This window comes from Rhinolophus sinicus, chromosome 13 (assembly GCF_057876585.1).
Source record: "Rhinolophus sinicus isolate RSI-liver-muscle chromosome 13, RSI-T2T, whole genome shotgun sequence".
Lineage (NCBI taxonomy): Eukaryota > Metazoa > Chordata > Mammalia > Chiroptera > Rhinolophidae > Rhinolophus > Rhinolophus sinicus.
The window spans coordinates 19,107,883-19,130,277 of NC_142513.1; the positions used below are offsets into that span (position 1 = coordinate 19,107,883).

The 22,395-nt window shown below is 53.0% G+C and overlaps 1 protein-coding gene across 8 annotated transcripts in view; it reads right to left on the bottom strand.

The window, feature by feature from the left end:
• Positions 1 to 22,395, bottom strand: part of DLGAP4 (DLG associated protein 4) — a 234,140-nt gene that overhangs the window by 74,819 nt on the left and 136,926 nt on the right. For all 8 annotated transcript variants that reach the window (XM_074317780.2, XM_074317784.2, XM_074317781.2 and 5 more), the window contains 3 exons: positions 7,638 to 8,709; positions 4,609 to 4,850; positions 2,161 to 2,275 (listed from right to left, as the gene is read on the bottom strand). In XM_074317780.2, the coding sequence (XP_074173881.2) occupies positions 2,161 to 2,275; positions 4,609 to 4,850; positions 7,638 to 8,636 (1,356 nt within the window). In that variant the 5' untranslated portion in view covers positions 8,637 to 8,709. The remainder of the gene's footprint in view (positions 1 to 2,160; positions 2,276 to 4,608; positions 4,851 to 7,637; positions 8,710 to 22,395) is intronic.

Here is a 22,395-nt window from a genome sequence, read left to right on the forward strand (position 1 = left end):
GTGTTCCAGGTGCCAGGCCAGGCAGGGGATGAAAATGGGGTGTGAGAGAGAGACAGACAAACTCAGAAAGAAACATGGAGATGAGACACACTAGAGCAGGGGTGTCCAAACTGCGGCCCCTGATCCATTTTTTATTGGCCCACAGCAAATTCCAAAAATATATTTAGTTTACTTAAATAAACCAGGTGAGGCAATACGTACTTCACCTCAAGTGAGTGGCCCGGCTGTTTGTGTATTTTACTGCATATGGCCCTTGGTGAAAAACATTGAAAAAAGTTTGGACACCCCTGCACTAGAGAATCAGAGAAAAATATGAATGAGGGGAAAGAAAAAACAGGGAGACAGATGTAGACGGATGCAGTCAAGACTGAGAGATGAGAGAATGTGGTAGCATGGGAGAGACAGGAAGGGAAGCCGTCCATTCAGCAAACACCTACGTGTCCTGCGCCATGTGGGGAGCCAGATAGCAAGGTCCCCACCATAGGGAGCTCCCAGTTTAAGAGCAAGACAGACATCAAGTAAATAAACAAACAAACGTAATTCCAGATAGTGGTAAGTGCTGTCAAGACAATTAAGCAGGGTAGGGGAGCAGTGCCCTGGGGGCTCCTTTAGAAAGACTGATAGGGCAGTCCCTCTGAGGAGGTGACATTTGAGCCAAGACCTGAAATGCAGGGAAGAGCTAGCTGTGCAAAGATTTTAGGGAAGGGTGATCCTGGGAGAGTGAGCAGCAAATGCAGTGACCTGTGGCAGAAATAAAGTCTGACAAGCCAAGAGGAGGCCAGCATGGTTGGAGCAGGGTGAGTGACAGCAAGTCCAGATCATGGCCCCGAGGGAGGCGGGGCCTCACGGGTCTGCGTAAGGACTCTGGCTCTCACCTGGGTGAGGTGGGAACCATGGGAAGGTTTGGAGCAGGGGTGTGATGATCTCTGATTTAAGTCTTTTATAAGCTCCCTCCGGCCACCGAGAACACATGGCAGGTGGCAGTCATGCAGGCCAGGACACTTGTTCAGATGAAACTTATTGGGCCTGGATGAGGTGGGCAGGGGCAGAGGATCGCACGGCTGGGGTGGTCTACCCCTCCGCACACCTGAGGTCAGTCTCCTTGGAGTCTGGGAATGACAGTGCTGGGGAGGGCTCGGCCAGGCTAGGAATAATGGCCTGGGGAGGAGTTGGGGTCCCAAAGCCTCCGGGCCCTAAGCAGTCCATCAGCCTGGGCCGTGGGGCTGCACACAGTGGGACCCAGGATGTGTTCCTGCCCAGACAGAAGGCTGCGTCTGCACCTGGCTGCCTGCACTGCCTCACTGTGCAACTACTGGCAGATGTCTGCCTCTCTGGGCCTTGTCTCCAAATCCACACCATGGGGGGAACACTCAAGCCTTGGCTGGGCCTTCCTTTCCAAACTCTAAAGCACCATGCACATGGCAGGGGCTGGGGTCCAGGTCTGGGTCTGACAGCCCTGGATCCCTGCCCAGCTCTGCCTCCTCCTAGCTGTGTGACCGTGCCTCTCTGAGCCTCCGTGTCCTCATCTGTGAAATGGGGATATGAATAATAAGGCCCCCTCTGGGGTAGCTGTGAGGGTTCAAGGAGTTGATGGGTGAGAGTATTAAAAGTGCAGCACAGCGTGCTTATTTGCTGTTAGTGGTCCAGAATGGAGAAGCAATTTACGCGAGGTCACACAGCAATAAGAACCATAAGGACCATAAAGGTAGCTACCCTTTGCTGAGCACTTTATATTCATAATCTCATTGATTCCTCACAACCCTTTGAAATAGGAATTATTACCATCCTGTGGTAAATCAGGAAACTGAGGCTCAGGGAGGGGGTGACGTGTTCTGAGTTTCTGCTGTCAGTGACACAATTGGGACTCAAGCCTCAGTTTCCTGCTCCCAATCCTCAGGACTCCTGGGTCTACAGCAGTGATGCGGCCCCTCCCTCAGGCTCTTCAGCTTAGGCTACGCAACGTCGGGCCCTGTGACTACTCTCCTGCCACAAGACAGTCAGTGAGGCAGAGAGACACACATAGGCAGCTTCGAGAACAAAGACGGAACAGAAACACGGTACAGACCACTCAACAGGGCTTGGGCCTGGACATCTGTCCGTCTCCTGGGTGGGAGCTGGGGCTCTCCCAAGCCCACTGACCTAGCTGCCCACCACCCTCACCTGGCTGATGCAGCTGGAGTCATTGAGGCTGTCGCTGATGGGGTTGTAGTCTTCCTCCCAGCTTGGACACTTGGAGGGCAGCAGCATGTCCACAGAATCCAGGCGGTCCAGACTCCTGGTGGGGGTGGGGAGCAGACAGGGCTTAGCCCGCCCATTATTCAGCCTGGGAAACTGAGGCCCAGAGGGGAAAAGACTGGCCAAGTTTATCCAGTGGCAGAGGGAAAAATGGCAGCCACCGCCAGCCCAGGTGGTGGTGGTGGTGGTGGTCATGGTGGTGTGCCATGACCACCAAGGGGTGAGCTCCCAGCTTTTGGAAGCTTTGTGAATCTGGAGGACACAGGCAACTCTTGCCTGTCATGCAGGCTATAGCCACCAGGTGGCAGCACAAGCTTGCTTTTGACCCTTTCAAACTTGAGGTGGCCCACACCAGCTCAGTTCTACAACCCATTTTCCTGCCGGTCTGGGGCAATTCCAGGGGAAGGACAGAAAAGATGGGTCAAGACCTATAGCACTGACCTCAGACTAAAGCTGCTCAAAGGGCATCAGTTTCAACATAATGTCCAGGTGGCCCCTGAAGACTCACCACTTCTTCCCAAGGCCCCTGATCTTCAATCTTTCTCACATCTACCTGACCCTGGGCCTCCTCCCAACTCTGCACGGGGGATAAGGTCCAAGCAGACAACAGCTCACGCTCTTCATATAAAGGGGCTTGGAGTGAAATCCAGCTTCCTTGCGGGGTGACCCTGGGCAAGTCACCACCCTTTGCTTAAGTGTCAGTTTCCTCACTTATTAAGTGGGAATGACGCTATGCCTACCTGCTGGGGCTGGGACCAGGTGGATTCAGTGGTGCAGATTAAAGTGCACTGGGGCAGTAGAACCCAGAGTACAGCAAGAGCTAACGGACGGTGGTGCCCATAACTATTGCTACTACATTATTATTGATTCCCTCTCATTCAAAACCTGTGCCCTGGGCCTGACCACCTCTCCCACTTCAGTGCCCACTGGTCACTCACAGAACTGTAGGATTTTAGGCTTAAAGGGGGTCTTAGAGATCATTCAGCTCAGGCTCCTCAATTAAAGATCGGGAAACTGAGGCTGACAGACATACCTGGGACTGGTCGGTGGGGTCCAGGATTCCCACCTGCAGGCCATTCCCTGCCTTCTGTCCCCGCCAGTGAGACTCCGGGCTTCCTCCTCCCTGCCTCAGCCCTGCTGCTCTCCTTCCTCTGTCTCAGTCCTCCCAAACTATGTCCTCCAGGAAGCCTTGGTTCACGCCCCCAGGAGCTGGAGAATGAGGACTAAGCTTGTGTCCTTTATCTCTTCTAAGTCTTTTGGTTTGTTTCTGACTTGCTTTTGTTTCTCTTCCTCAGTGGACTTTGAATCCCCTATACCAAGTTTCATATGTTCTGTACTCATTTGATAGACTTTCTCTAACTTGCCTTTCATTTCTTTCTGTTCTACGTTCCACGGTGACTTCGCCATGTGGAAGTATCACCTCTTTCTCTTACATTTTAATTGTTGCTTTCTGTGCACATGCGTTTCGTTTGTTCATACGTTCACTAACTCTTCTGAGTCTTAAAGCAACGGAATAAGGCTTGAATGGTGGAATTCCAGGCAGGGTGATGGGACAGGTGAAGGCTCTCTCTCTCTCTCTCTTTGACTTCTGGATCTTCCCTCCTCCCCAGTCTTGGAGCTCAGGGATCAATTACAGAAGCATGTGCAGAGGGGGCTCTGACCTTTCCTGGGCAGTGCTGGCACAAGTGTTGGGCTTGGTTCTTCTAACCTGAAGTAGTGGGTCCGCTGGGGCATTTCCCCTGTGGGAGTGGAACTCACCTGGGGACGTAGTTCCTATGGGCAGGGTTTACCTGGGCCACTTACTCGAGAACCTCTCCTGGTTTACCAAAGGATGAGGCTCACCTGTGGTCAGAACTTTACTGTGGGGGACTTATGGGGTCGCATTCATCCAGTGGCGGAGCTCTCCTTAGTCAATTCATCAAAGTGCAAGGGCCACCCTAAGGACGGGAGTCTCAGAAAGGGAGCTAACCTGAAGGTGAGTTCCCCTAGGGGGACTGGGGTCATTGTGGGCGCAGGTTCACCTGGATCTGGGGCAAGATTCACCAGTGCGGCTGGGCTCTCCGGGGGCGGCCAAAGAGGAGGAAGACGAAGTTCCCGGGAATGGGGCATACCTATGAGGGACTCGCCTAGGGGGCAAGGCTTGCTTGTGGGCGGGGCTTGTACCCGTGTTAAGAGGCTTTCCGAGGGGAGCGCTCCTGTGCAGGCGGGGCTTACCTGATGGAGCGGAGCTCCAATGGAGCAGGGTTATTTGTGGGCGGGGCTCACCTCCTGGGGCGGGGCTTGGACGTCTGAGAGGATCTCCCAGCGGCGGGATTCCCGGGGGCAGGGCTTGCCTGGGGGCCGGGACTCTAGAGGGAGGGACTGCGTGCTAACCTGCGGGGGTTACTCTGCTCTCCCAGCGACTGCTGCGTGGCCCTTAGGTAGCTCTGGCGCCGTGCCGCAGTTTTGGGTGAGGGCTTGGGACTGCCGCCAGACTCGTCACTGTCCTCGTCGCCCATCGCCTTGATGTAGCTGCCGCTGCGCATGCGCCGGCACGGGATGTGGCCTTCAGCTGTGGTGTCCGCCTCGCGCGGGGACAGCAGGGCGGTGCTCCACTCACCTCCGCCGCCGGGCACCTGGGGATGGGAGGAAAGGCCTCAGCGAGGGTGGCGCGGGGGGCAGCGCGCACTTCCAGCAGACGGTCCAGCCTCGGGTCAGAGCTTCGGGCCCTGACAGTATGGCCTTCCATGTCGGGTACTGCCACTGAAGCCATCCCGCAGCCGGGCAGAGGCCTAGGCTGAGAAGGATGGCTGGGTTCCAGAGCTGGCTCAGCCACAGCTTCACTATGTGGCCTTAAGCAAGTCCCTGCCCCTTTCCGACCTCAGATTTCTCCATGGATCCCAGGATAGGTGCCCCAGCAAAACCGCCCAGGCCACATGATCACAAAGGCCTCCAATGCAGCTGCCTTTCTGAGCGGCCACCATGTTCCCATCACTTCCCCTGCTATCTCAGAGGATGGCTTACGATCCCTCTGCATAGATGAGAACAGCAGGCCTGAGGGAGGTCTCCAGACCTGACACCAAGAGCTTGGCCCTAGGAAGGGGAGGAGGACAGGTCAGAGGACTCAAGCACATCAGGATGGGGCAGGGTCCTCCAAGCCAATCACAATTCCTCATCCCACAGGTGGGTAAACTGAGGTACACAGAGCAGAGTGGCTTTCAGGGGCAGCCACATAGTGAGCTGGAAAAAGGTTTCGTTTTTCCATCTGAACCTCAGGGACCCCACTTGTGGAAGGGGGCTATGATACGGGCAAATGAGTCACAGCCTAGTCCCCAGTGGTTATGGTGGCAGAAACCAACCAAGGGGACCTCCCGCACCCTCCAAGGCCAGGATCTGCCAGCTGCTCCAGGGCAGCACGCACAGCCTACGTCCCTTGTTCTCCTAATACACACTGACATGGTGATGAATGAGTGTGCACATCTCGGCACTTAACGCCCCTCAGCCTGAACACAGGGTGCATGCACCTTACCATGTACACACATCTCAGAGAACAAGCTACCTCCCCCCACATTCACCTCACCAAGGACGCACGCCGGCAGCCACTTCATCATCCACGCACCCCTCACTGTGTACACAATGTGAACACACAGCATACTCACACACCTCCTTACATACACGCTAGCCACCCCTGCACTGCGGACACATCTCAGCATGTCCCCAGCTCACTGTTTTCTCCTCCGCACATACAGAGGGCACCCCCTTACTAGGTCTACACTGCACCATGGATGCCCAGGTACACACATTTCTCAGTGTACACAACATACCCATTCTTCACTATGTGCACAGATGCACACCTCCCAAATCACCATGTCTACACAGATACCACATTCCTCTCAGTGCCCACCTTGCCAGCGGCCAATTCCCAGCTGAGGGAGAGTCCCTGTCTGGGATTCCCAACCCACGAGCTCCCCTCAGCCTTCCCATAACCCCCTTCCCCAGCTGACTGCCCAGCCAGTCACTCGGGCCTGCACATTCTACCCCCAAAACCATTTACTAGTCCATCCTCCCTACTTCCACCTGTCCCTTGGGAAGGTGGCCTTGTATATCTCTGCTCAAAACCTGTTGCTACCCCAGCCCCCACCCATCTACCTCCTGTCACACAAGCACAACACAGGGCCTGCAGGGCCACCCTTTCATGGTGTTTCTGAAGCATTTTCACATGATCGGACCAAAACGTACCATTTTGAGAGCAAGCCAGGTCACATACCACTCTCACTGATATTTCTAAACGAGTAAGTGGATTCAGAGCCACAAAAGCCTTAAATATACAAAATACTGCCTGGATTTCATTTTCTTTCTATTGAAAAAAAAAAAGAAAAAGCCTTTTCCCCCATAGTCTGTCTTTGGAATTTTATACAGAATGACAAGAACTCAGGGCTTTGTCAGACTTTGATGCTCATCTGGTTCATAATGCATGTAATGTGTTCCCAAAGGCTGGCCAGGCCTGTGCTGGCATTCCCCCCAGGACGAAGCGCTCACTACCTACAGAAGCAGCCCCTTCCATCTTGATGTGGACTGAAAGTCGCTTCCTGTAACTTCCACCCACAGCTTGGGCTCTGCCCCCGGGAGTCACCCAGTACATACACAGCCACTCTCTCTGCCCGTGAAAAACCTGGGGGATGTGTAGCAGCAGAGATGTCTGAGCCTTCTGTCACTTTCCTTGACTGTGGCCTCGGTGCATAATAAGTGCTTCAATAAACACTAGCATTTAAAGGAAGCTAGGTAGTCCCCCAAACTGGGTTAGGGCCTCTGGACTCCTGCAGTCCTCCACGCTCATCTCCAGCACATGCTGCTCAAACACTGACGTGACTGCTCAGGGGTCCTTTTCTCCCAGCATCCTGATAATTGGGGCTATGTCTTACTCACTTCCAGCTCTGTTCATTTAAGTGTCTATCTGTTCAGCCGTCCCTCTCTCCTCTCACATTTCCTAAGCACTTCCTCTATACCAGACCCCGTCCTAGGTCTTGGGGACACACAACTACATCATATATGGTCCCTGTCCTCAAGGATTCCCCAGTCTGGTGGGAGTAGCAGGCAGGAGGCTGGCAAGTAGAATGCTATGCAATTGGACTTATGAGGAGGGTGGATGGCACAGCTTCCAGATTTGTCTTCTAAAGGGCAAGGACATGTTTTAGTCTCTACTCAGGGCTGGTCTCAGAACGGTCCTACTCAATGTCTGCTGAGAGCATGACCAATGGAAGGAATCCCTTTACTAGCAGGTACTATCAGCCATGCATTTCCTAGGCGTGTAAACAGAGGCCAGAGTAAAGCAAGTTTCCAAGGGAATCTGTGGGACATCTGGGCCTCACAACTGATGTCTTCCCTGCACCCCTCATGCCACCCTGACCCCGGCAGGGACCCACCTGAAGGTAGTGGTAGGCTAGACCCTGGTGGCAGGATTTGGACTTTAGCATGCTCTTATCCAAAGTGGCAGAGGTCTTCTGGCAGACCTCGTGGGCATGGCTGAGGGTCAGAGTGGACCAGGAGCCCCGCTTGACATAGTTGGTGTCGGTGCCCACCCCAAGGCTGGGGCAGGAGGCTGGGGGTGCGGGCGGGGGTGGCGGGGCAGTCAGCTCAGTGGTATTGTTCTTGGCAGCCTTGAGCATGTGCCCGCTGATGGTATTGTAGGCGTGCATGAAGTAACGTGGCTGGCTGCGTTCTGCCTGGCGGCCCAGCGTCATCAGCCCGGAGGCTGGCCCACTGCTGCGGAAGGCACCCCCCTCGCCGTCCAAGTTGTCATCAGAGCTCCACCACCCTGAGATGTTGGAGCGGCTCCGCCGTTTGGGCTCCCCAGCCTTGGCCCGCTCCTTGCTCTTGGCCCTCCGGCCCTTGCCGTCCTCCAGGCCACTTTTCTTGCTGCCATTGCCACCGACCTTGCCTGCTGTGCCCTCCAGTGAGGGAGCCTTGGTGAAGAAGAGCCTCTGGACGGAGTGGACCAGGTGGCGGATGCGGCCAGGGCTCTCGCCACGGGCCTTAGCCTCACCGCGGGGGAACTGGAGCGTGCTGAAGCCATCGCGGTGGATGGGCAGCTGCTTCTCAAACTGGTCCAGGAGGTTGGCAGGCAGCCGGTTGATCTTGGTGGCCTGGGCATGGCTGGGGAAGGGGCTCTCCTCTGGCACCTCGAAGTGGGAGTTATAATGGATGCGGGGGAAGGTACTGCTGGGTGGTGGCAGCTGGTTGTTGAGCGGGAAGAGACCATCGCCGGGCAGAGCATTCTGCCCAGGGAAGCGAGCCTCACGGGCGAAGGCCTCCGTGGGCGACAGCAGGTAGGGGTTGCGGTCAGGCCCTGCAAACAGGGGCTCGTGTGGTGAGTCCAGGCTGTCGGAGAGATGGCGGGGGCGACTGTCGCCGAGGCCTTTCATGATCCCGGCCCTGGGGGCAGGGGCCGTTGCCCTAGCAGGGCGCCCGGGTCACCTCTCCCGGGCAGCAGCTATCCTGGGGAGAGAAGACAGAGAGGGGTCAGCTGGATTTGGGGGGGACAGTGGTGGGAGGATTTTTGAAGAGTCCCGGCCTGCCCTTAACATGGTGGGGGCAGAGGGCAAGAGTACAAACAAACAGAGCCACGTACCATACGTACGAAGGAAAGTTACAATTCAGGCTAGCAAACTGTTAAACAAAATAGGTGCTACTCTACTACCCTGAGGACTATATCTTCAGAATAACCTGGAAAGGCAGGTTTGAACTCAGACTTCTTGGTCTCCTCTGAATTCCAGGGTGGAATATGGTGGGGGGAGCTGTCTGCCCTCTATTTTCCTCCTATCTCACCACAAAGAGCTGCACACACACGTGCACCCCAAGCTCACTCCACACGCCCCCAAAAACAACCACCCTTTGGGCTTACCACTGGCAGTGTAGGCCACCCATGGGAAGACCCCATACTGAGCAGGCCTGCGGTCATTTGGGCAGAGAATTTCAGGATCCCTACTATCCAGAGTGTAATCTAAAGAGGGGATACAGGCTCCGGGTGGGCGTGTTCCCTTGGCCCCCAAACATTCCTTGCCTCATGGGGAAGAACATAGTTGAAAGAGGGCCAGAGAGGCCTTCTAAAGAGTGCGGCCCTTCTTACCCGGGTCTGAAGGCAGTACTTCCCAGCTCTTTATTTTAGCAAAGGAATCCTTACATCATGTAAACCCTCTGCAAAAACCTGCTCTGTCCTCAACAAGAGCCTATCAAGTGTGACCTCTGGGCTATCACTGGGGACTATAGACCTCAGAGAGGCCAGCAAACCCATTAGCCCATCACTTCCAACTGGGATAAATCAGTGATGGCCAACCTGGAACCAAGTTCTCAGCGTCGATACAGGCGCACATCCGCAGGACTGGGTGGAGAGGGCTAGGCCTGAGGAGAGGACAGCATTTAGGTGGAACCACTGGGCCTCAGTAAAATGGGGGCAGGCAGACTAGCTGCGTCTTCCAGCCAGGACCATCCTGGAAATACCAGTCTCACACTTAGGCAAGTCCCTTCCCTTTCTGGATCTCAGTCCTCCCATCTCTAACATGGAGCAGAAGGGAGGTCAGTGAGGTTTCTAAGCCCTGCACCCCACTAGCCCTGCTCGGAGGAGTCCCAAGGCTTGGTCTGGCCTGGGTACCTGGTGTTCTGAGAATCGGTGTGGCTGGAACAGAGCAAGTGAGGGCAAAGGCAGTGGGGGAAGAGCTCTCAGAGGGGCGGGGCCAGGTCAGAGCGACAGGCTCCTACTGAAGCCAGGTGTGGCAGGTAGAATGATGCCTTTCAAAGTTGCCCATATCCTAATCCCCAGAACCTGTAATTATGTTACTTTGCATGATAAAAGGGACTTTGCAAACATGATTAAGGATCTTGAGATGGGGAGATTATCCTGGATTACCTGGATGGGTACAACCTAATCACATGGGTCCTTAAAAGAAGGAGACATGAGGGTTGGAGTCGAGAGGGAGATGTGATCACGGAAGCAGAGGTCAGACTGGTGCGGGGTCATGAGCCAAGGGCTGTGGGCAGGCCTTAGAAGCTGGAAGACGAAAGGAGTCAGAGCCTCCCCTTGAGCCTCCAGGAGGAATGCAGCCCTGTGACCCATGTTGGACTTCTGACCTCTAGAACTGTAAGACAATAAATCTGTGTTGCTTTAAGCCAATAAGTTTGTGGTAATTTGTTATAGTGGCAATAGGAAACTAACACACCAAGCATGAGTTTGGGTGTCCGAGACCTTTGCATCTTTCAGAGGAGCTCTTACGGCAAATCCCAGACCCCAAAGAACACTGGGTGAAAAGCACTGGCCTAGGTGAAACCCCCATCTTCTAGATGGGGAACCCGAGGCCCTCAAAGGGGAAGAACATCCCCAAGACCACGCAGTGGGCCCAGTGTCTGAGGCAGGACTGGGGCCCAGAGTTCTTCCTCTTCCTCGATGTAGCTATCTTGCAACTGTCACCCAGAGCAGGCTGGCCCTGACGCTCAAGGATCTGGAATTATTTCCTTGGATCTAGCCAATTTCATGACCAACAGTGCCCTAAGCCTCTCTGAGACTGCTGCAGAGTTCCCCTGGCTCTAATTCTCCCCATTCTTTGCCAGAGACTCTCCTTGCGTCTAGGAGTCTGATGGACCCCACTCCTGGAGTCCAGAGCACTTTAGTGACGGTCCTTGTGGCTGAGCAGCCCCCTCAGAAGCATTTCCGCTTCCACCAGGAGGCGTGTCAGAGCATTTCTCCCCAGCCTGGAGAGGAAGTCTGCCGCCTAACATCTTGATCTTCACACCATGGCCTCACAACAGCCACATGAGTTGGGGGACTGTTATCTCCATTTTACAGATGGGAAAACTGAGGCCGGGAGGAGTTCTAGCCACGGTGAAATAGGTGACTCAGACTTCATCTACCCCACCAGTATCCTCGACAGTCAAGGATCCCCCTCCATTCCAGCCAGCAGCAGTACCCTCTGGGCTAACCTCTTCTTGAAGACAATTTCAGGTAAATGCAAGACCACCCCCATAACCCTCCTTCTCCCCAGCCTTTTCTTGGCCTCCTCGCATCCCCTTGGGGCCATAGGGATCTCTGGGTCAAGGGGACCCAGAGCTCCTCCTGGAGCTCTTGCCGGAGAACTGTGTGTGCAGTGATGCCCACTAAAGTAGTCAGTGAGACTGAAAACAGAACATTGTTTGCAAGCACAGCCCCACTCGCTCTGCAGGGGCCTGACTCCCTAGAAATGCTGTAGGTGGAGAGGGCCGGTCGCCAGGAACAGAAGACAGCTGCAGGCCCTGCCCCAGAAGGGCACGCCTCACTCAGTTCTCCCAGCCAAGACACCTTCTCCAGAGCCCCCAGGGAGAAGCTGGATTTAATTTGACATCACAGGTACTCCTGAGCTCTGGAGTCCAGGGTTGCTCCAGGAGGACTGTGTGAGCGGGGCCTATGGCTTCCCCTCTGAGTCTCAGGCTGAATGGAGCCAGGAGGGAGCAGCGAGGGAAAGTGTGGGAAAGTGCTCAGTGAACTGTAAAATGCTGGCACATGCTGTCCCCTGGGCAATAAAACACTGCCATGAGTCCCGAAGGTCTTAACTGACGATGCCCCTTAACTGATAGGTCCCTGCCTTGGAGGTGCCTCTGGGATTATAGGGGGAGAGTGGGGGCTGGCACCTTCAGGGAGACCTCTAGAGATCGGTTAGACACTATAACGACCACAAATGACTTCCTAACTCTTTTCTTCCTGTATCTGGGCCCTCATTATTAAAAGAATCTCTTCCTCTGACTTCTGGGGCTCTGAATATCTATCCTTCTACCCCACCTTAGATGCTGGTGCATCCCAGAGTTGTGAGCAGGCCCATAGTGTCCCCATATCAGTCACTGTCACCCAGTTGTGTCACTGTCACCCAGTTGGGGGCTCAAGCCAGACACCTGGGCATCTCCTTGAATTTTTCCTTCTCTTGGCCTTTCATGTCCCTCTACCAGTAATAGCCCCCACTGTGCCTGGAAAATGATTCTGCGCCCCCGTCTCAGTTCCTGTGTCTAGGTGGAGCCAGTCCTATCCCAGAAACCCAGGGGTGGACACATGACCCAGGCTTGGCCAATCGGAGCCCTGCATCCCTGAGTACTGACTGGCTCAGAGATGAAAACAGGATCCCTTCTAGCCAACGAGAGTTGGCCCTGGGATAATGGCTGAACTCTTAGAGAAGAGGCACCTTCCTTTCTGTTAGGGCTGCTGTGCTTGACAGTGTCAGCCTGGAGTCCTTCACCAAGATCTTGTCTGATGTCTCAGATATGAGAGTTAAGAGACATTTTGCTTAAGTCTGAGTTGGGTTTCTGTGTTTTTCAACTGATACTGTCCAGCCTCCTGTCCAGTTGGTCACTACAGCAGTGGCTGTGGGTGCCCTGCCCACATCTCCTGTGGCCTCATCACTGTGGTGCCTAACGCGCTGACTTCCAGCTGTCAGCATCTTCACATCCCTTGGAGAAGGGGAGCTTTCTCTAGCTCACACCTGGCCTGGCTGGCAGAGACTGCCAGAGGATTAACACTCCCCAGCCCCCCGGAGTTGGTATATAAACACCCCAGCTCCTCTACCCTTCAGGTGGGACACCTGAGGGAGGGGCTCTACAGACACCTGGCGAGCTGCCCAGTGGGACTGAGCTGAGTTGTCCATAGTGGTTACTTCTTGATAATGCTCCCTTCACTGGCTGCCTGACTTCCCTGCCTTACCTCCCCCCTCCCACACTGTGCTGTCTGTTCCCAACGGAAGTACTTGTATTTGAATCCTTGTTCTGGGCATGCTTCTGGGGAATCCCAGCTATGACAGTCACCGAGTCACAGTGATTCTGCTTTAATTATGTCTCCTGATGCCATTCTCTCTGTGTATGCTCTGCCTGTGTCACTCTGACCCCTTACCTGAACAACTGTGGCACCAGCCTCCTCCCTCTGCATCCACTCTAAGACCCCTATAATCCAGGTTCCACACTGCAGCTGGAGTGATATTTCTCACATGCCAAAGCAATAGAGCTCTTCCCCTGCTGTGGCTCCCTGTGGCTCTTGGGACAAATGTGCGACTCCTGAGCCTGGCATAATGCCATTGGAGAGCTAGTCTATGCAGACCTCTAACACTTGGCTCTAGTCACATGACTTGCTGGAGCTAAAGGAACTGTGAGACAAAAGAGTATCAGCCTGGGGAAGGGACAGCATAAGGCCTTGCAACAAGGCCCCTCTAGGCCTGGAACTCAGGTCTCTTGACTCTTACGCAGGCCCCAGCCCATCAGCCCTCCTGAACTGGAGGGTCTGCAAAGGAAGTACTGGGGCTGCATCACCGGCTGAGGAGCAGAGGGTGAGGTGCATGGGACAGCATAAGAAGGAGCCTTAGCAAAGAGTGGAGGTCCAGAAATCCCAGAAAATTGTCAGCCTCTCCAGCCTCATCCCCATCCACCAGACTCTTGCCAACCAATCCCATTGCCCTGCTGGATTGTCTTTAGTTCTCATCACTCTTGGAAACTCTCCCATGTTATTTGCTTGCTAGTTTATTGTCCATTGTCCCCTGCGTCTGTGGTGTCCAATATGGTAGCCGCTAGCCACATATGGGTATACAGCACTTGAAATGCAGCTAGTGCAACTGAAGAACTCAATTTTTAATTTTAATTCATTTTAATTAACAAATTTAAATAGTCACATGTGGAAAGTGGCTACCATATTGGACAGTACAATTCTAGAACTTCACACCCACCTCCTGGAAGGAGCCTCCGCCATCACCCGCTTCTCAAGCTGGGGTCCAGGATATTCTCTTTCCTCTAACATCTTGTCCACCTTTTTGAGTTGAAAACCTAATTCATTTATTTTCTGACTTTCTTATATCTAATAAATGGGTCATTGGAAAGGCTATATATTTCCCCTTGAGTACCTATTTGGCTGCATCTCATAGATTTCATTTCCCCAGAGGTTTTTTTTCTCCCTTAAAAAAAATTGAGATGAAATTCACACGACATAATAGTAACAATTTTAAAGTGTACAATTTGGTGACAGTACATTCACAGTGCTGTGTAACCACTACCTCCATCTAGCTCCAAAACGTTTTCTTAACCCCATAAGAAAACCCTGTACCCAATAAGCAGTCACTCCCTCTTCCCTTTACCTTCCAGCCCCTGGCAACCACCAATCTGCTTTCTCTCTCTATGGATTTACCTACTTCCCACAGATTTTATTTTTATTGTGGTAAAATATACATAAGATAAAATTCACCACTTCAACCATTTTTTAAGTGTGCAGTAAGTTCAGTAGCTTTAATTACATTCACAATGTTGTACAACTACCACCATTATCTATGTCCAAAACTTTTCATCACCCCAAACAGAAACTCTATAACCATAATGGCTATAGAATGGTTATGAAATAACTCCTTATTTTCCCTCCTCCCCCAGTCCCTGGTACTCGCTAATCTACTTTCTGTTTCTATGAATTTGTTTATTCTAGGTATTTCATATGAATGGAATCATATACAACATTTGTTCTTCTGTATCTGGCTTCTTTCCCTTAGCATCATGTTTTTAAGGTTCATCCATGTTGTAGCATATATCAGAACTCCATTCCCTTGTATGACTGAGTAAATACTCCATTATATGTATATGATACATTTTGTTTGTCCATTCATCTATTGATGGACATTTGGGTTGTTTCTGCCTTTTGGCTATTGTGAATAATGCTACAATGAACACTGGCATACAAGTATCTGTTTGAGTCCGTGCTTTCGATTCTTTGGGGTACATATATCTAGAAGTGGAATTGCTGGATTACCTGGTAATTCTGTGTTTTACTTTTTGAGGAACTACCAAAGTGTTTTCGACAGTGGCCATACATTTTACATTCCCACCAGCAATGTATGGGGTTCCAATTTCTCCACATCCTCACCAACACTTACTATTTTCTTTTCTTACCAGATACGTGATTTGCAAATATTTTCTCCTACTCTGTCCCTATAGGTTTTTAATAGGTAGTGTTTTTCAACTTTTCCTGGACCAGCCACTCACTCTTTCCTTCCTCATTAGCCCTGATGGTCTCCCCTCCCCACAGCACCGCCTGGCCTGTCAGCTCCATTATGTTCCCATAACCTCCTTGTGGTTCTTCTCATCTGAGGGGCAGAGGCATGAGGAAGGATCTGGAGATGGGCATGTATTGGATGCTGCGGTGGCAGTTCAGGTCCCCTCATGTCCCCAGTTGCCACGAGCACCGGCTGCTGGCAGTGCACATCTGGGTACCTGCTAGGACTTGCTCTCAGCCGACAGGAGATGCCTCACCAGGGTTACGCACCTTCCCTAGGGCCAGCCTGCGTGCAGTAACTGGCTGATGTGCGGGCACCAAGGCCTGGCTCTCTTGCCCAATTCAGAACAACCCCAAGTGGTTGTCCCAGCTCCAGAGCTCCCCATGGGATTAGCTGAGACCTTTGTTGTGATTGCATCTCCCTTCAGCTCCTCCTTCTGCCCAATCCTGCACCCTTCACCCGTCACAGGTGTGCCCAACAGACTGCCCATGCCAACCTCAGTTTGTTTCCTGGGGAACCTGACTCTAAGGCAGAACATAACTGGGTTCTACTTCTTTCTCTCCTTATCGCAGGACATTTGTTAATTTAATTACTCTTCCTAAACCTCAGTTTCCTTTTCTATAGCATGGGGAGGAGAACCGTTACTTTTCAATTATGATGAAGATTAATTGTGACGTCCTACAGAAAGCCTCTGGCACTTAGGCACTCGGTAAATATCAGTCACGCTCCCCGCCTCACCTCACCTCACCGTGCTTCCTCGGGGACAGGCCAAGTCTTCCAGTGTAGGGATGCCGCACAGCACAGTGGAAAGTGCATGCAGGTGGACCTGGATTCAAATTCTGGCTCTGTTCTTTACTTGCTGTGACCTTAGACTGGTCCCTCTCTCGGGGCCTCAGTATCCACCCCCGGGGGGTTTGAGTGAGGGTGGTCTGGGCCCACGGTCACAGTGAGTCCCTCTGAGTGCTCTTGGTCAGGGTTTCTGGAACACTGGGTGTTAGCCCCAGCCACCCAACACCCAGGGGTGGCAAGAGCCTCCCTTTGGGGAGGTCTTAAAATAGGCAGGCCTCGGCCTGGCAGGGGAAGCAGCTGGCTGCCTCGGCTGCCTCTGTCTCTGAGCTACACTTAGGCCCATCCGGGCGCCCACAATTACCTCTCATTAATATAAGCCTCATTGCCCTCATGGAAACATGGAGGAACCAGGGGAGCTGTTGCCTCCCGGGAGCCCTCCCTGCTCCGTGGTGCCTCTGTCTGCAGCCATACCCCCATCTGCACAAAGTGGGGCCCCCTTGCCCTATCCCAGTTCCTCCTGGAGTCAGAGTTGGCCTGTGAGCATGGGAGAGCCAATCAGGGACAAGGCCAGGAACAGTACCCAGCATGGTTCTTCCTGAGGCAAAACTCACCTGACTGTGTCCTTTCCCTAATCTAGAACCTTCTGTGGATCCTCTTCCATACTCAGTCCATGAGGAGGGGTGGGTGGCAGTCAAGACCCTCACTGATCTAACCCTAAATACTTTATCAGACATTACCAATCCCATTTCCCTTCTTCACAGCCCCTCCCTTTAACCAGCCCAGATCCCTTACTATTTCCGACTTCTATCTTTTGTATTTGGTGCTATTAGAAAGGCTGGTTTTGTCTAAGGTTGCCTTAACAAAGATAGAGAGGTTAAATGAAAGGAGGGGACAGTCTTGTTTGATGCTGAGCCATTGTTGAGAGAGAGAGAGACGACTACAATGGGGCATGGGAGGGTGAGTCGAATGAGGAAAGGCTGGAAATGATGTGGGTGGAATGGCTGAACATTCTGGGGATGTCTGAACAGGCCATTGCTTCAGGCCTCTGAAGGGATGACGTGTGGAAGGGGAAGGATGGCACTCTGTGGGGCTTCCAGGGCTTTGGTGTTGCCTGGGATAGGGGTAGAGGCAGAGAGAGTCCGGCTACGTTACGCTGTGACTTCGTCTCTGGGTACCCATCCCATTTTCCTTCCACATCTCTTGCCATCCCTGCTCCATCTCTTACTGGCTCCGCCTCCTCTGACCTCTAAACACTAGCAGAACTGGGCGCTCTTTGCTTCTCTCCTGCTGATCTCATCCGGACTTGTGGCTGAAACACCACCTATCGCTGACAACTCCTAAATTTACATCTTCCACTCAATCTCTCTCTCAAACACCAGACTCGTATCTCTAACTGTGTCCTTGACATCTTGCCCTGGATGTCTGACAGGTCCAAAATCAAATGCCTGATCTCCCCCCCACCCTGACCTGTTCCTCCCACAGTCTGCCCCGATCCGCTCCTGACGACGTTCTCCTCCTGCTTGCTCAGGTTAGAAACCGTGGTATCATCCTTGCCTCCCCTTTCTCTCACCTGCTACATCCCATTCAACAGCACATCCTTCAAAAAACAACTCTATCTTCAAGATATCTCAGAACCCCACGACTTCGCACCACGTCCACAGCCCTGCCCAGGGCCAGAATCCCCTCATCTCTCACCCAGATAACAAGACTCCCGTGGCCTTTAGTCTAAAAGCTAATCTAGCTCCTCTTCTTGCTTTCCCGACTTCATTTCCTGCCCCTGCTCCCCTGGGTCTCCATTCTGTTCCTTGAATTAACAGGAATTGTTAACTCCCATCTTGGGGCTTTTGCTCTTACTGGTGCATCTGTCTGAAATACTCTACCGGCCCCTCCCCTTCGACCACACAAATGCGCCTTCACTTCATAGAGGTCTTGGCACACCGGCTACCTCTACAGAGAGACCGGCCAAAGCAGCCCCCTCACCTGCCGCCCTCTCTGCTCTATCACCTGGATTTATGTCCGGTGGAGCCTGGAACAGCAGGGTCAAGGGCTGTCTTTGTCACTGCTGTGTCACTAGCATCCAGCACAGGGCCCGGATATGACGGAGACTCATAGGTTTTGCTAAATGAGGCAGTGGCAGGAGGTCTTGGGGATGCCTAGAAATCATGCAGAAAACAAGGCAGCTACAGTGTGGTAAGTTTCCAGCTCAAGCAAATCAGGGAGATCCTTTATTGAGCACTTACTATACACTAGGCACTTTCCATATGTGAGTTCATTTCACTCTACCTGCAGCTCTTCCTGGTAGGGATGACGAGTCCACTGTGGTAGTCAGCCTCCAATATGCACCCCAGTGATCCCCACCTCCTGCCTCCTAGTATGCGTGCGCTTGTGAACAGCCCCCTTCCTCCATGTGAGCAGGGCTGACTGACCAATACGATATTGTAGAAACGACCAAGTGTGACTTGTGGTAGGTCAGAGAGGATATTGTTGCTTCTGCCTTCCATTCTTGGCTCACCGGCTCTGGGGGCAGTAGGCCGCCATGTTGTGAGGCCACTCAAGCAGCCCGAAGGAGAGGACCACGGGGGGAGGAGCTGAGGGCGCCTGCCAACAGCCGGCACTAACTTGCCAGCCACGTGGGTGAGCCAGCTTGGAAGCAGCTCCTCCAGCCCCAGTGAGGACGTCAGATGGCTGACACTATAGCTGACCTCAACCTCATAAGAGAGCCTGGGCCACCAGCACCCACTGAGGTCGCTCCTGGGTTCCTGACTCTCAGAAAGTGTGTGAGATAATACATGTGTATTGTTTTAAGCTGCTGCTTAGTTTGGGTATAATTACTTTGTGCAGAAATAGGTAACTAACACACCCATGCTAGAGCACAAAAAAACAGCTCAGATGGCTAAAGTCCCCTGTCCGAGGCCCCACAGCCAGTAGTGGGTGGAGTCTGGGGTGAATCAATCTAAGCTCACATTCCATGGCCGTGCCCACCAGGCTAGGATTCCAGGATCCTTTTCATCTATGACAGCTCCGTTATTCTGATGGATTCAAGGTCCAAAGTGTTTCCAGCCTAACTCTGTGTCCATAGCAACTGTTTGAAAAGCATAACATTCAGTCCACTGGTTGTTTGGTCAACAGGATGGTAGGCAACGGCTCAAGCAGATACCCCTGGATCGGGCAGCTTGGATGTGTGGCCACCACTGTCCCCACCTCAGGCCCGCTCCTCCATTTGGAACCAATTCCTGTGTCACCCATCCTGAAAGTGAATTCTGAACACAGGGCCCAGGATGTGGGTGCTGCAGCTCCTCTGGGGTGAGGGGTACAGATTTGGGGCTGAGCGATTCAGGGGGGATAGGGCTGCTTATCAGGCCTCCCTGACACCATTAAACCTGCCTGGCCTCAGCTGAGGCTTCAGAGGTCACAACCCTCCTGCCTCCCCGCTGCCCACACCCAGGCTCAGCATCCATCTTTGTGTTACAGACATGAAAAAGAGGAAAACACAGACCTCAAAACACGGGGACTACGGAGGGATCCTTTAAAAAAGCCGAATAGAATCTCTTCACCCAGTTCCCTTAAATCCCTTCAAGGTCTTCCCTTAACCTCAGGCAAACTGCCAGTCTCTTGATTCGTTGTTTCTCCATCATCCTCCCTCCCCCAGCTCTTTCCTGCCACAAGGCCTTTCACATGCTGTTCCCTCTGCCTGAACTGTTCTTCCTTTCAACGCTTCACACATTCAGCTGTTTCTGTGAATTCTAGTCTCTCCTTAAACATTACCTCCTCAGAGGCCTTCCCTCAGCCCTGTGTCTAAGATGCTTCCTCCGTCCCACCCTGCTCTCTCTCGACCCCTTTTTTTATTTCCTTTAAAGCACTTATCAGGTTCTCTAGTCGCCTGCTTGGTTCCTTGTGTACTTGATCAATATCTGTCTCTCCATACTCGGTAGGCTCTGAGAGTGGGGGGTGGACCACATCTGTTTCATTTTCCACTGTGTCTCCAATACTAAGCACAGAGTGATCACATAGTAGGTGCACAATAAGCAGTTGTTCAATGAATGAGGTAGTCAGACAAACAGAGCCTCAGGAGGAGAGGAACTGGGGAGGGCTGGAGCTGCCCGACAAGGGGAAAAGGAGTTGGTTGTTGGGCTGTCCCAGTCCCCTTTCTTGTTTCTTCTCCATGTCTGGGTCCCAGATGGGCTGGGCTGGTGTTTCAGTTCCTCAGAACCTTCCCGAAAAGCACTATCCCTAGCCTCTTTCCTTGCTTAATACACTTGAAGCTCAGAAGAGCTAGTCCCTCCTCCAAGGAGTCTTCCCTGACCTTGCAGGTGGGGGTAAGGCCTCCTTGGTTCTCCGTGATGGGAGCTACCAACCTAAGGAATCGCAGAGTGTCCCTCTGTACCAGGAACAAGGACCCTGAACAGAGCTGGCTCTCGTAAATGTTCCTGCATGAAGAGGGTGACATACATCTTGGTTTGCCCGGGCTCTACCTATTGTCCTAGAATCCCTGATGGCTAGTGCCTGTTTCATTCTGAAAAGTGTCATGGTTTAGATGATGAGTTAGATGCTCACCCCATGTTAGAAGGAACGTGGGGTCACAATGCAGAGAAAGAGGGGTCTATGGCTGAGCTGGAGTAAAGGAGGTCTGATCTGAGCTTCTGCCCCAGATTTCTAAGCCAGGTCTCCCTCAGTCCTCATCTAGGATGAGCCTAAGTTTGGGGCTCAGAAGGTGAGGATCATGATTGTCCCCTACCCCTCCACCACCAGGCCTCATCTTGGGGCCACTACTTGGCACTTCAGCCTAGGCTGTCCTGCTCCAGCCACTCCCTGCGGTGGCCCCAGGGACAGTGGATGATACAGCCCTGCCCTTGCAGGCAGTGCAGAATAGAGGCTGAGCATGTGGGCTCTGGAACCAGCCTCCTCAAGTCTGAATCCTGGTGCTGTGTGACCTTGAGCCAATTACTGAACTTCTCTGAATCCAGTGTTCTCAAGGGGTTGATGGGAGATAGAAACTCATTAACACAGGTGGTTTGGCCCAGCACTTGGCACACAGTGAACACTCTGTGTCTGCAGTTGCTATCGTCACCAACGGGACCTAACCACAGGCAGGCAGTCCCTGTTTAGCCCCTTAGAAGTTCAGAGGAGGGAATGGGGTTTGGCCTGGATCACACAGCATGTTGCTGACAGCTGGGATTTGAACCCAGGCCTCTGGACTCCTAGGCCAGTACTCTCTGGAGGTCTTAAACCAACAAGGGCTTGCTGTGTGCTGGGCGGTGGGCACTTTCTGAGTGGTCCCTGCCCCTCCCCATGTCCCCAGAACCCAACTGCCTAGACCTGCTCTAGACATTTAATTCAACTTAAAGAGAATTAATTGAAAATTACAATTCAGTTTCTCAGTTGCACTAGCTGCATTTCCAGCGCTCAAAGGCCACATTTGGCTGGTGGCTACCACATGCACAGTGCAATACAGACCATTTCCAGCAGCACAGACAGCTCCACGGGACAGAGCTGGCCTAGAACGTGATCACTGCATGTGGCTGTTGTCATCATGCTCACATGGGACTGGAGGGGGATCGTGATGGGGTCTCCGCCCTCTTAAATTTCCATACAAGCCTCTCTAACGCCTACGAATCATTGAATACTGTTCAGCACTGAAGCTGTCGTACCTTGTCCAACCCTCTCCTGCTACGCTTTGCTGACTGGGTTCAGGCAGGGGCTGGGACTTGCCCAAGGTCACACGGCAGGCAGAAGCTGCAAGGGGCTCAGGTCTCCTGACTCTGCACTTGCCGTGCCCCAGCAGCCCGCTGCCCAGACTGGACAGTCAGCAGGCAGCACGCTCGGTGAAGGTCAACGGAAATCATTTTTTTGCTGATGAACAAAAGCCAAAAAAACTGCCCTGGGGTGACAGCAGGGGGACAGCTGGCTGCAGCTGCAGAGCGGGCTCCCATCAGTCCCCTGAACAGCTCCCTGGTCACCACTGGGATGACAACAGGGCTGGGAAGTGGGCAGAGGCAGGGCTCATCTCCCTGTCCCCTTCCAGCAGGGACTGGAGGGACCTCAGTAACCTACCGGGTACCATTTCGAAGCAATACTAGTGCTCGTGGGGGTTGGGACCCTCAGCCTGGCTGACACACTGTGTGTCTTCAGGCAAGTCACCTCTCCCCCTCAGTTTCCCCATGTGCAAAATGGAGATTATCCCAACTGTGTGGGGCCCTTGTGAAGGGCCAATGGGACTAGTTGGCAGGAAGAGTGTTTGTCAACCAGGCAGCACTAAGGGAGGAAGAGAACAGGTATTGGAACCTGTCCAACTTGGGTTTGAATCCAGCTCCACCTCTTCCCAGCGTTGTGACTTTGGGCAGGTCAGCTGGCCTCTCCGAGTCCA